Source organism: Falco punctatus (genome assembly GCF_963210335.1).
Source record: "Falco punctatus genome assembly, chromosome: 11".
Lineage (NCBI taxonomy): Eukaryota > Metazoa > Chordata > Aves > Falconiformes > Falconidae > Falco > Falco punctatus.
Window position 1 is genome coordinate 1,959,072 of NC_137591.1, and position 13,799 is coordinate 1,972,870.

Here is a 13,799-nt window from a genome sequence, read left to right on the forward strand (position 1 = left end):
AAAAGGCTGTGATTCAAAATACAAACTTATTGCTTTATAGACTTAAAATCCAGGATTCCTGTTGGTCTGCAATGGTTTAACATTTTTATTAACGGTATCAAAGAATTAGAAAATCATTTACATTAAAGACTCCTCATACATGGTGCTAACTTTAAAAGGCTGATTATTTGAAAATGGCTGCAGTTACACTCTGATGACAGGATATTGCCACGGAGATATGACCTGGTACTTCTGCTGCTCCATAATCTCTAAGCACTGTGCAATTACCTAATTAAAAACAAAAACCAATATAAGCAATGAACCTCTAAAACAAAAATTTAGTAGAACTTACTAGTTATGCCCTCATTCAGTAATGCATTTGTTCTTACTCTTTTCAAAACAGTGAACATTTAAAATGAAGTTGGATACAGCATTGGGGGAAACAGGTATCAGTGTAACGTACCACTGGGGGGGGGGAAAGTAAAGGAAGAAAAGCCCTCATCGCGTACAGACACCACTACAGCACTGTGGTGACAAGAAAATTGCTTTTGGAACACTGGGATGCTCTTTTGCTGTAAAACACCAATGAAAATATATTATGTGATAATCCGTTTCTGTTATTACGTAGCTATGCTGCTACAATTCCCAATCACATATCAAAAAATTAGCAAAACATCCTACTCTTCCAGATTCATCTTTTTCTAAGAAGTCATCTTTCTCGGTGTCTTGTGACAACAGGGACTGAAAATAAAGAACTGGGTTTGGTCTCTAAAAACAAGATAATTCTCCATGTTCCACTGCTACTGGAGCACACACTGCTTGTTAAAAGCCTGCTTGTAAAAAAAAGCACATTTAAGGATCTGAATGAGCACAGGCTGTCAGTTCAGACAAAGCTAAACATAAATTCTATCTATTAGCAGCCAGAACTGGGAAAAAGTAGCAAAATTATATTGTATATAAAGAAAAAAACACACAAAAACAAACAAAAAAACCCAAAAAAACCAGCTACACATGCAAACAGGAATTGTGGCTTGCTGGTAGAAATTACCTGAGAGTAACAATGACTCATTTCAACTATCACATATTTTCTTTTCATGTGTAGCTCCTAGAGATTGGTAGTCTCAGGGCTGTAGTACTAGAAAATAATTCTTGGTGCTCTCCCATTATCAAAGTTCCCATAAACACCACTGAAAATATTTAACATCTACTCTACCACAAATATGTACCATATTTAGAGGGATTCATTGACAGCAGGCTGTATTTGTGAGCTTAAGTAAACAAGCTTCAGAAGTGCAAAGAACATTTTAAGTATTGCTAATAAACAATCTAACAAGGAAAGACAGAAGAGCAAAGGCAGAAGCTTTCAGAAGAAAAATCTAATGAAGTGGATGTCTGCCAGCTTTAAAACATAAATTAAAAGGGGAGGGGCATCCCAAATGTAAGCAGCAGATTACAAGCAGGAAGAGGTCACAAAAAGACACATCCTAGGACAAAATGGAAACCATGGGAACAGTGAAGAGCTTGAACTTAAAAGAGTGAAGATACAAGTGATTATGCAAGACCAAAATAGAATCAAATGGTAAAGTCAGTTAAGAGGTTCAACGAGGAAATGGTCTACTCAAGTAACCAGAATTCAACAGAAACTTTTGGGATAGAGTCATGGGGAAAGGATAAGAATTACAAAACAAAATTCCACAGAAAATGGAGTGAGAAGTGGGAGACCCAGTTCTGGGAATCAGCATGCTGCTGACCTTGAGTGAGTCACAGGCTTACACACTCACCGTAAGATCCTTTTGAGATGCGAGAATAAAATGTACTGTAAGGAAAAAAGTCCTACCTTTCTAGTATTTTGAGGTAGAATTACACCATCATCCCAGAGTCTGGCAGAGGAGTAAAATGCACTGCTTTCTTCCTCTAGCCTGGAGAAGGCAGAGAATTAAACAAGCTTAAAAGCACAAAAATGTAATAAAAAACATCAGGCCAGTAAAACAAAATCATAGATGAAAAAGGAATATACTTCAATCTCAAGTAAATGTGCAGTACTACTGTTAAAATCTGTTAGAATCCAGCAAATGATACATAACAGTTCCGATCGTTCTGCAGTGCAGACCATCTTCCACATTCAGGTGATGGCCAGTTTCACATACAGCAGAATATCTTGATTTGGGGTTGTATGGTTTCAGGGGGGGTTGGTTGTTTTTTAAAGTCAGTCAAACGTTTGTGTTTCCTTAGGAAGATCCTAAGAGCAGACATAGAATTACATAGAAATTTTAAATATTTTTCATTAGATTCACATTTGCTTTATTTGTTTGGGATGTGTTGATCAGTAAGATGAACAGAAGTAGGTAATTTAACTAATTAAATCCCAGTGTAACTGCAAGGGTTTACATTTGATGTCCTTACTTTTTCTTCAGATGTTTTAGCTCTGATTCATCTCCTGTACAGTCACTGTCCCCAGCTTGTGGGACTGTGGAGAAATGTCTTGAATCCATAAGAGCAACTCTTGCATTAGGCCACAAGAACAGAAAGTTTGGACTGAACGATCTCCCACACTACAAAAAGCAATGCACAGTACAAACTCATTAAAATTAATCACAAAAAGATGGCTGTAGATGACACAGTTCAAGGCAGAATGTAATACAGTTTAAATTGTAAAGCATTTACCGTGTCCTTTACTATCACAGCTACAGCTCCTGTATCAGTACAGGCATCCTGTGGTAGCAGCCATCACAATCCCCGCTGCCTTCACTATTGCTATTCTATTAATTCAGTTTTCCCTCCAAGCTCTTGTATGTTTAATCCCAAGCAAACAAAGAGCCCTGTTGCACTTACTAGCAGCCTGAACAGTGCACACAGTAACAGCTAAAGGAGACATGCTCCTTGATCACTGAAAACCTGTGCTGAGAAAAAGGCAGGACTGGCTCCCAAGAAGGGACATTTTCAGATAATCTGTTTTTTAGACCTGGCTCTAGGTTCTTAGATTCAGACCAAATTTTCATAATCACATCTCACGATGCTTTTCTTACTTTAAGATTAAGTTAAATGTTTGTCACAACAGCCAACTTTGTTTTAAAAATGAAGTGCTGTGAAACCTTGCTATAGTGTAGAAAGCCTGTTACCAAACCCATGAGATTTATGCCACCCGTACCATCACGTAACTTTCGCTCCCATAACAGCCGCCAATGACAACGGTTATTTTGGGAACAGCAGAACAAGCAACAGCAGCCATCATGGAGGCCTGGGCTTTTAATCTGTTGGAGTGAGCCTCTGCCTGAAATGAAAATAAAGAGTTTAGATCCTTTAAGTCTTTCTTTTAGATTCTCTCTGCTCCCACCAAATTTGTAATTCTAAAATGTTTACTTCTTTACAATTCTGTATGATCGTTTCTTCCACAACAGTATGACAGCATCATTAACTACCATAGCCCATTATGCACTTATTTTACAATGTAAATCAGCAAAACAGTTATAACCAGTGCGCATATACTGAGCAACCCTAGCTCTCCCAGGTATAAGCAAAGCTCAGATACAACACAATTATGCCAGGCTTTGTCTTAAGTGCTGGTGACAGCTGGGAGGAACAGGGCTGCAGAAAACAGATGGGAACTGAACGTAGGCTCTACGATAAGGCTCTCTGCAGCGCAGGACAAAGCATACTGTACCTCACTGCCTTCACCTTTAGAAAAGAGAAATACCTATTTTTTTGTGGAGCACAGTGGCATCAGACGAGTCAGTAGGCTGTACTTCAATGTTAAAAGCACTATAAATTCCAAGTTTTACAGCTTGTGTTGCCAGCTGGACAGTACCATTTTAGATAAGCATACAGGCCTGCTTAAAATTGGAATAAAGAGAGAATGCTAATGGAAAGTTTTAAGAACAAAGTAATTATGAAGCTTCATGATTAAACCATCAAGAGTGCTTTAAAAAAAGATTTCCTAGCAATTAGTAATTTTCAAAATGTAACCTTAAACACAAGAAGCTAGGAATAGCTCGAAGTAAGCATATTGAACTAAAAGTGCCATACCTGTGAGATGCTGGTTGGCTCTGCTATAGGCGGGGCAGTATTTTGGAAAAAGAGGATTGGAATGCTCCGCTGGCTGCACAGCTGTACGAAATGGCTACCCTTGAGAGAAGCATCATGAGACAGCTCCCCATTGTTAGCTACTATCCCCACCAAGTGCCTACAAAACAAGACATGAACATTTTCACTTGTGAACCCTAGAAGTTACGAAACTGTAGCTCATAATGTTCTGAAGCATGGAAACATAAATATCCCTGCGCGCGCACACATACACACAGATACGCTCTTTACAGAAATTTGGAATGTAAAAGGATGCACATATGTGTGTCATTTCATTCAAGGGCCCCCCCCCCCACCTAACAAACAAGAAGACTTACAGCACTCCTGATACGTAAAGCATGCAAGTATGAACACAGAACAATACCCAGAGGGCAGGTAAAGCTGTAGATGACCTGCCAGAGTTTACACTGCGAGACAACATACAAGGTGCCAGGACTCTCAATTCCTCTAACAGATAATGTAACAGTCAATCCGAAAAGTTTACGCTTTCAACCTAAAGAGGCTGGAAAATATGTATTTTGCTACCTTTTTTTTCCTAATATGATTTGACTGGAGCGTTGTATGCTTCATGAATGTCTTCATAATACAGTCTGATCTGAATTACACAAGGTCCATCCCATCTCCATCACATGCGAGAAGGGATGATAGCTTTCAAGTCAGTTTGGGAAGGAACACTTTTAAAGATGCTGTTTCTTATTTATTAAGGAACCTGCTGAGACTTCAGTGTTCCAAATACCTGGCTAGTAGTTCTTGTGAACAAACAAATCATCTGAGGAAGTCCTGAAAACCATTAATTTGTAATCACTCTCTGCTGCTACCGGCCTGAGACATGGTGTATTCAGAGCTCAGGGGCAGAAGATCAGGCTTTCTAGAAGTATTTTATCATCAGTTCCTGACTGACTCGGAGCTTCACAAACATTGTTATTGGAATACTGTAAAACCTCATGATGATATGAAAGCTATTTAGACAAATACATCCGTAGTGATAGTGAAATTACCCTTCCACGTGGCCAAATCCTGTCACTAATGTTGTTCCATAATTAGCCTTAAATTCCTGGAATCTGCTTCCATCCATCAGACGGCTCAGAATCTGTAAAGAAATAGGCAGTCTTTACTAAAGAAATTTAAGTGAAATGGGATAGTTCTGCTAAAAGATATACTTGGTTCATATAGTAGACCTGTATCATGCAAGAAGTCAACCTACATGAGCATAGAAGGCCCTTTTATGTCTTACACTCTACTAAATACTCAATACGCCTAAAACATCGAAATTGTGTTTACATTTGATTACCAGCCATACATTTTGAGCCAAAGTTCAACTCCGAAATAATTCTGGTGTTACGGAGCAGTCATTCACATGCATAACAATGTTGTAACAAACCCAGTGTGTGCAGTTATGGTTTGTGTGCATAAGAAACAGTTGCACACTGCTCATGCTTTTTTCAAACACATTTTAAAAGCTGCCTTCAAAGCTACGCTACTTATTACAGTCAATCTGCTTAACTGTGGGAATCTACCCCTGGAAAAGATACTGGATTCACATCCTTGGAAACTAAATCTCTTCTAGAACACCACAATGAAAATAGCGTGGGCAGCTCTGCATGTCTCTGCTTATGTATTAGCATCTGTCCCAACTTCAAACAAGCTTAATTTAAGCTTTGTTGTTTTTTCAGTCACTATTTTCATTAGGCATTTACACTACAAGACGGAGGCTTGACTGCTTGCGGTGGGGGGGTGGGGGGTGGGAAACAAAAAAAGCAGGGGGGAGAGGAAAAGAGGAGACTAAAGGGTGTAACATTCTCAAGGCAGCCAACACAGTACAAGACATACTGACATATCAGCATCTTAAACAGTGCATGGAAACAGATGGAGATCAACTGCCATAATCTGTAATTATCTCTAGCAGGTTTTCAGCCTTAATATTTTCTGTAATTCTACAGAACTGTTGCCATTCTGCTTTGTTGCAGACTCAAGACAGTTTGGCAACTTATTCAGTAATAAAATGGAATCTCTCAGGTACTTCAGGATTCTCCAAGAGAGAACAGCCTGTCGGCTGTTTGTCTGGAGCTGCCGGGTAGAGCAGACCAAAAGGACGAAGGAACACAGCATCTGTCACCTTACCAGTTTCACAGGAAGAGTACACCTATAATCTCGCGGTGCCAGCCCCAAGAGCTCATCAGGACTATACAGAGGATTGTCATGCTCTGTGATCTCCTCTGGCAGCGGATCATAATTCAATGTAGAGATAACATTTCGAATACATTCATAGGCTTCCTTTTCTGAAGACGCAAAATGATCACTACAGCCACTGACTCTAGGAGAGAAAGTGACATTAATCAGTGCTGAACTAATCAAACCTGAATTCTGACAGAAAACCCAAACTAAAGGAAAGACCTTAATCCATACTGTGACTCCCAAACTCCCGGAAAATATTGTGTGATTTTGTTGTGTGAATGAGCTGAACACAACGCAGTGGAATTTCTGGGCAGTCCAAGTCCAAAACAAATTCACAGTAAGTAGAAGTTCTTCTTTGTGACTTACGTGTTCATCTACATTAAAGAAAGACCTTTGAATTTATTTTCATGATGATGTTGTTGCAAGTGATATAATAAAGGGAAAACAAACTTTAAAAATCATTCCAAAATAAGCACTTCCCGCTCGGATATAAAGACGACAATGTTACACCTAACAGTCACCTGACTGTCACGCCGGTATTTGGTTTTGCGAGAAAGGTACGGAACCTGGTTATGCAGCACAGAATGCCAAGAACAAAGAAGTAAAGCCACCTTTTTTTCCCTGTTTAGAAGGGAATAACTATTTGAACTACAGAAAGTTCTGACATAGAAAAACAGCATTAAAGACCTGGCTAGATGGCTGCTATCCGGTTTATTTCCTGTTTGCACATCTCCTGCTATGAAGCCCTCATTAACAGCAGTGGCAGGCAGGCTTTCCATTTTTCTTCTTTGCTTCAGGTACTTATACAAGCATTCAGATGCTTCTCTGCGGTGAGTTAGTCTCGTGTCTTTAGAAGCAGCCAAGACAAATGGAAAGAAGTCATACCACCTCTCCCCTCAGTTTAGGGAAGAAAAAAGAATATCTTCTGCATTTTCCCCATCATCACAGTATCTGAACACTCCCAATTATTTTTTTAATATATGTATACTGACAATGTTTACATCAGGATAAGAAGTGATACCATCCCTCTTCTATAACTGGTCCCTCTAAGGCACAGAGGAACTGACTTGCCTGAAGTTTTCAGAAAGTATGCGGAAGGAACAGGGAACCAAAACCAGACTTCTCCAGTCCCAGCTTCACCCTGTTACAACACTTAATTTTACTTCCATTTGGCTGATCTAACACAAAACCCATACTAGAGGAGGAAAACAGTGTAATAACAGGTTCCACTTTTGGCCCCAATCCTGACCTCTGTACTTATGGGAGATTTCTATCACAGTGTGTGTTTATATATATACACAATGGAAGTGGAAAGTTCCTTCAGTAGTAAAGCTGAAATTACATTGCCATGTTACCTTTTTCATTTCAAAGAGTTATATCTAGCCCCACGACACTCCCACGTATATAACTGCATACAACCAAGTTCTGTAATAATTCATGCATAATTTCTACCATGTTTTTTTTCACTATGTGTTTTTCAGTCCATGAGGACAATATTGTGTCCTGTCACTGGAGCAGCTTCAGTAACACTAATTTAAAATAAAATGACAATTTCTTTAAAGCTAAGTATGCTGAACTCTCTACTATTACTGAGAATTATTTCACGTACTCAGTGTGAAGTTTGGCTCCTCCTAGGTCCTCGGGAGAGACATATTCTCCTGTAGCAGCTTTTACCAGAGGTGGACCAGCAAGGAAGAGCGTACCGATTTTATCTATAATCACAGCTTCTTCTGCCATGGTTGGAACATAGGCCCCTCCAGCTACACAGGAGCCGCACACCACTGCCACCTGAAGGACACAGAAACCAAAACAAATCAAGATGCTGGAGAGAAGAGAATGGGAAGGCAAAACCATTAGGTTTATTTCAGAAACATCCCAAAGACTAAATCGCAGCTCAGGGAACAATGAACCAGAGATATAAATACCAGCGTGAACAACAATGCTTGTTTTGAGAGAGTTCAATGTGTACTATGAAATAACCTGGTGATGTGATGCTTTTCCATCATGATCAGTCGGTAAACACTTAGATCCTTAAGGCCAAAGTATTCTGTTATGTGACATACTATTTGAATCTCCCTGCCCCACAAATAGCAAAAGTGAGCTTCAGGAAATGTTATGCATGTTCGCGAGTTGTTCCTAGGATCTGTATCAGAACAAAACTGTTTTCAGAACTCTATTGATCGCATATACTACACTTACTTGTACTCCAAATGACACTGTACCTGAGGGATTCTCATGGCAGACATGATTGCCTCATTGTAGAAAACTCTGCCACCGTGCAACTTGTCAGGAAACAGCTCTGACTGACATTGCAGAGAAAAGACAAAGTGAGTTTCAGTATTAAATTAACTACAAAAGCCAACACTTCCTCTTCACTCCATTCACAAACACACTGCAACCCACTCTGGGAAGGTCACCAACAATCATACCTAAAACTCCCATATACAGCGTCTGCAATGGTATTTATTCCCCTTATACATTGTGCAATTCCACAGAAATACCCCTGTGTTTTGAAAGCAGAGGTAAATTTCATTTTTTTTGTGAAACCAATTTATTCTACACAAACTGAGACTGTAAACACAGAGCAGGGGAAGCTCATGTTCATACTTCACCTGTGAAATGACTTCAGCACAGCTTCCCTTTTTACTTAGTTTTTGATACAATTCCTTATGTCAGCTAAAACTTTTTTCTATGAATTTGCTTTCAGTCTGGAGAGAGAACAACTACAGTCTCTTTGATAATATGATCTCCGTACATCGGACAGTAACCTGTGCAAATTCTCCTTTTACAGTAAGAATTTCAAAAACTACATTGTTAAAGGCCATGGAGGTTACTGCATTACTATCACAACCATTACAATAAAATACAGAGTAATTTTATAGATTCTGAAGTTGAAAACAGAAACCTCAAACAACATACTAATTTATTAAAGACACAGAAGCATTTTGGCATGCTGAGGAATGCCCATCCTTGGTCAGCACTTTTGCTCCCCCACTGATGTTCAAGTTTCTAAAATGTGATTAAACGCAAAAGTGGTCAGTGCTGTTATAAATCTTCAAATAATCTCCTGGACTCTGATTTTTGGACAAAACTCAAGTATGACAGACAACAAAAGTCAGCCAAGCCAAGAAAACACAACATAAATCTGAGGTTTATTGCTAAATATTAATATGATTAAGATAAATATAGGTATCTTCTTCTATGAAGTGGTCCCAATATTACCTGTAGTGGCAGGAATGCTCCCCCACTGTCAACAAGGTACACGGATAACAGCCTGTTCTGCATGGCTATTTCTTGTGCTCTTAATTGTTTCTTCACTCCAATCGGATAAATAGTGCCTCCTTTTACAGTTGCATCATTTGCCATGAAGACACACCAGACCCCACAGATTTTGCCAATTCCTGTAAATGGTACCACAGATATTTATCAGGACTCTCTAAAATACCACAGATTAAACAAGGCGGCCAAATTATAGCTAGGATGTTCTTTCGGTAATACTATATCAAGAAGCTGCAAATTAAGTTGCAAGTACCACAGAGGGAAGAAATCTATAGCTCTTCTCTGGAATAGCAAGCTGAAAGCCAATGACATTTTAAAAATACCTAAATGACAGAACTTGAAACAAGCTTACTCCTGGTGACAATATAAGACAAAAAAAAAATACATAGTTTGACTTCCAACACTTGAGATAACAGGGAAGTTGATTAAAAATTACCTATATAAAACTAGAAAATGTAACAAAAGATAGAATTTCATACTTTGTTCTTCTAGCTACTTTTTAAACCTGAACTGCTCTTCAAAATGCAATGAAAATACTTGAAAAAATACTACAAAATAAATGTTACAGCTCCTGTGCCTCACAGTAACTTGGTCCCCTTTCATTTAACAGACAGCAGCTATTTCAACACATCATCCTAAATTTTTTGAGATAAAAATCAGTAACTGATACGTAGAATAAATTACTAAATCTAGAAGAAATTAAATAACTTCTTTTTCTTTAAAGGTTTCTCCCAGATTTCCCAGCAAAAATCATAGAAAAATAATGCAGCAGTGGCTGAACTCTTCCATGTTGGGAGCTGCTACTGGATAGACTGATGTCCACTTTTTGTAGGAAAGCACATTCTTAAGATACTAAAATACTCCACAAACCTTATCACATGCATCCTTTCTCCCTTCCCAGTAAGGGCAAACACCTCACCTTCAGGGAGCAAGGCTGACTGCTCTGGGAAGGTGTGCAGCACATACAGAATACAACTAATATACACTGCCTACAACCACCTACTCACCCCTGCACCCAAAAACAGCCTCTCTCACATTACATTAAAGATCACATTGGTTCAAAACCCTTCCTCCTCCTGGGCTGCATCTTCAGCATGGGTTGCTCAAAACAATACCCTCAACCCATATCCATCTTTAGATCTAATATGAATCATATTTAAAGATATGAGCAATGAAACAAACAAACTTCATCAGCTTCCCATTACATCTAACATGACGTTTGCTAGCCATTACCAGTAAGGCACCCAGCAGCAGGGATGTCACCATATGGCATATTGAGGCCTGCCAGCGGAGACAGCTCAAGAAAAGACTCATCATCAAGTAGCAACTTCAGGCGTTCACGAACAAACAGCTTCTTGTTTCTCTGAGTATGACGCAAGATCGCATTTTCTCCCCCTCCTTTACTGAGCATCTCTAGCAACTCTGAGTATCTGATTTAAAAAACAAAGTTTCAATTCATGAAAACCGGCCTTTACAAGCTACCCTTTAGCAGACTGAACACAGTACTTAAACGTATTGCACAGCTTTCACAAAAATGGTACGTAAATGGAGATGGAATCTCCTTTTCAGACTATTGTTTCTCATAAAGTGTAACAAAAAGCACAGGTATGTTATTTAAAGCAAGCATTTTAGTCTCGTTATTGTAAAATTGTCTAATAAAGACAAGAAAAGAGTGAAATAATATAAATATCTGTAGTTTATGTTCATAGCTAGAAGACATATTAAACCCACATCCCCCCTGGGTGTTGCCCATACACACTCAACACACAGTATTTCACAGTATATCTCTGGCAGCAACCCCATGAGCGGAGTACTGACAAGGGGCCGATCACCAGCAACCAGGGCAGACTTTGCAAGATACTGCCCTACAACATTAGCCTATAAACTTGCAGCTATTAATAAGGCTATCATAATTTGCTAGTCCTAATTCAGCATGGGCATTTACCTCTGTGTTCCAACTACTCTAGAGAAGAATCCAGTGAAGGGCTTCCTCCTTCAGTTCCCTTCAACAAGTTTATCTGACAAAAATCAGTAACTGGTAGTAGAATAAATTATTACATCTACAGCACGGAAGATCTACTTTATAAGTAGTGATTACTGCAGTGTCACTGCAATCATCAAGAGAGCAAGCGATTACCAAATGTCATTGTCAGGGCAGCATCAATTACAGATAAAGAACTGTAAACAAATGTGGTATCTCAAGTAATTTTGGTCTTAAACCAGGTTCTTCATGTATTTCAAATAAAACATTTTTCACCAAGATGTGTCATCTTTAACTAAAAATACTGTTGGGCATAACTATTTATGCATCACTGTGTACGTGACTGCATTATCTTATTGTGGCTTCCTGCAGACTGTAGAGATTGAAAAACCTCAGGAGGAAAAAGCTTACCATTTTGAATAATGTCGTAAATGCCACCACAGGAGGGCACAGTGTGTTTTCCATAGCTTTGCTTCCAGCTCATGCATGGTTCCTCTGAACAAAGGCATTTCAATTTTTGCCATCTGATCTTTAGGGAGAAATGCATAAAATACATTTTCCTGCTTTTATCAGTGAATCACGATTAATTGCAGTAACTGTCACCTAGTCCTTCAGGAGGGATCTGTAAATGTGTGAGTCACCACTTATGTCTTTACATACAAAACGGAATAGGAAACAAATTTTATGAAGGTCTAGAAAAAAATACTTCTTGGCAAGATATGCAAAACATTGTCATGTGGCATTATTTGAAATACAGTCTGCACCTAGATTTAGGCATTTCAGTCAACATTTAGGCACCTCTTTGGGGTGGCTGAAATGTTTAAGCTCTGATCCTTGTCAAATTCAGCTCTGCAGAGAAGCCACCTGAGAAAAGAGCTGTGAGGGAACTAGCTGAAACTTCAAAAGGGTCAGGCATAAAAAAACGAAACAACTTTTTATTTTTTTAATCTTTGGCCTTTTTAATTAGCAGTCTTCCTATGTTAATAAGTTCCTAAAAGTGGCGGTAAGTAACTCTGACACCGTCTCACAAGTAGCAGCATTTTTTAAAGCCCACAAACCCAGTTCATTACCTTTTAATCACAGCCTCACTGTTTCTTAAATTTTCTTCAAACACATGCCGGAACACGGACCGGATCCGTCCATCCAAGAGCGGGTAACGCTTGGCAGCCTGCTGGGACTTGGCTCTGCTGCTCAGCGAACGGCAGGGCAGGGCGGCTGGTGCCCTCCCTGGGCCCTGGCCCTGGCCATGGCACAGGGGGCTCGCTGGCCCCTCGCTATGGCACAGGGGGCTCACTGGGCCATGGCCACGGCACAGGGGGCTCACCGGCCCCCTGCCATGGCACAGGTCCTGGCGCTCCCTGTGGAACACACGGTGCAGGGTGCTGGGCAGCAGTGGGCAGGAGGTGCTGGGGGCCAGCCTGCCGCGGGAGCACACGGTGGCCCTGTTCCACATGACCCTAAGGACCGAAAGGAGAAGAAACATCATTTATCGAAAAAAAAAAAAAAAACAACCCACAAAAAAAAACCCACCAAAATAATGGAACTTCAGGTGCGCCGGGCGGGCTAGGCCAAGCAGACAGCACACCCGCCTCAGGCTGGGAGGGGAGGGGAGGCGAGGCCGCCGGTTCCCGCCCGCCCCCGGAGGGCAGCCCCGGCCTGAGGCCGAGCGGGGCTCGGGGCACAGGAGCCGCCGGCAGCGGGGCCTGCAGGAGGCGGGCCCAGGCGTCCCTCAGCGCGGAGCGGCGGCCCGCTGGCGGGGTTCTCCGGGCTCGGCCTGCCCGCCCGCCGCCTGCGCTCCCCGCTCCGCTCCTCCCGCCGCGGCCTGCCCCGCGCCCCCGCCGACCCTTACTCGGGCAGCCGCCGCCGAACCTTCCGCTCCGGCCCGCCTCTCGGGGCGGCCCCGCCACCCGCACGGCAGCCCGCCCCTGGTTGTCCTCTGCCCCGGGGCCTGGCCGGCTGCCAGCTCCTCTGTCTGCCCGAGGGGACGTGCTGGCTTGGGCGCCACCCGCTCCCGGGTGCCTCCTTTGCGATGCCCCGGCTTGCGTGCTGCCGGCTGGGGCCCCTCCCGGGTTGCTCCTCCGGGCGCCTCAGCCCCCTTCGGCACGGTGGGCGCCGGGCCCAGGCCCTCAGAGGGCGACCCGGGCCCTCAGGCGGGCAGCCAGGCTCTCAGGGGGGCAGCCGGGCCCTCAGGGGGGGCCTAGGCCCTGGCGGGGGGCACCCGAGCCCGCGGGGGGGTGGAACTTTGCTCCTCAGGGAGGCCGAGGCCCTTGGAGGGGGGGCAGCACCTGAGCCCTCAGGGATTGGG

At 41.9% G+C, this 13,799-nt stretch overlaps 1 protein-coding gene across 6 annotated transcripts; it reads right to left on the minus strand.

Annotated features, from left to right (window-relative positions):
* Positions 1-61: 61 nt before the first annotated feature.
* LOC308071384 (methylcrotonoyl-CoA carboxylase beta chain, mitochondrial-like) lies at positions 62-13,570 on the minus strand. 6 transcript variants are annotated; one of them, XM_080406719.1, is made up of 14 exons: positions 12,565-12,704; positions 11,906-12,023; positions 11,459-11,531; positions 10,747-10,943; positions 9,457-9,635; positions 8,457-8,537; positions 7,844-8,022; positions 6,181-6,373; positions 5,058-5,149; positions 4,003-4,159; positions 3,128-3,250; positions 2,383-2,531; positions 1,817-1,898; positions 62-267 (listed from the first exon to the last, which is right to left on the minus strand). In XM_080406719.1, the coding sequence occupies exons 4-14, from the start codon at positions 10,922-10,924 to the stop codon at positions 184-186; spliced, it is 1,497 nt and encodes a 498-aa protein (XP_080262845.1). In that variant the 5' UTR covers positions 10,925-10,943; positions 11,459-11,531; positions 11,906-12,023; positions 12,565-12,704; the 3' UTR covers positions 62-183. The 6 variants fall into 6 exon arrangements, with proteins under 6 accessions (XP_080262845.1, XP_080262843.1, XP_080262841.1 ...); XM_080406717.1 differs by lacking the exons at positions 11,459-11,531; positions 11,906-12,023 and adding an exon at positions 13,364-13,570 and having other exon boundaries at positions 12,565-12,951; XM_080406715.1 differs by lacking the exons at positions 11,459-11,531; positions 11,906-12,023 and adding an exon at positions 13,344-13,475 and having other exon boundaries at positions 12,565-12,951.
* Positions 13,571-13,799: the final 229 nt, after the last annotated feature.

Coding starts and splice junctions, on each gene's coding strand:
- LOC308071384 (XM_080406714.1), bottom strand. CDS start 12,980: ATGATGTTTCTTCTCCTTTCGGTCCTTAGGGTCATGTGGAACAGGGCC. Junction 2,532..3,127: donor GGAGCGAAAGTTACGTGATG/GTACGGGTGGCA, acceptor TGCTTTTTGTAG/TGTGGGAGATCGTTCAGTCC. Junction 1,899..2,382: donor CTAAAACATCTGAAGAAAAA/GTAAGGACATCA, acceptor TGCCTTCTCCAG/GCTAGAGGAAGAAAGCAGTG.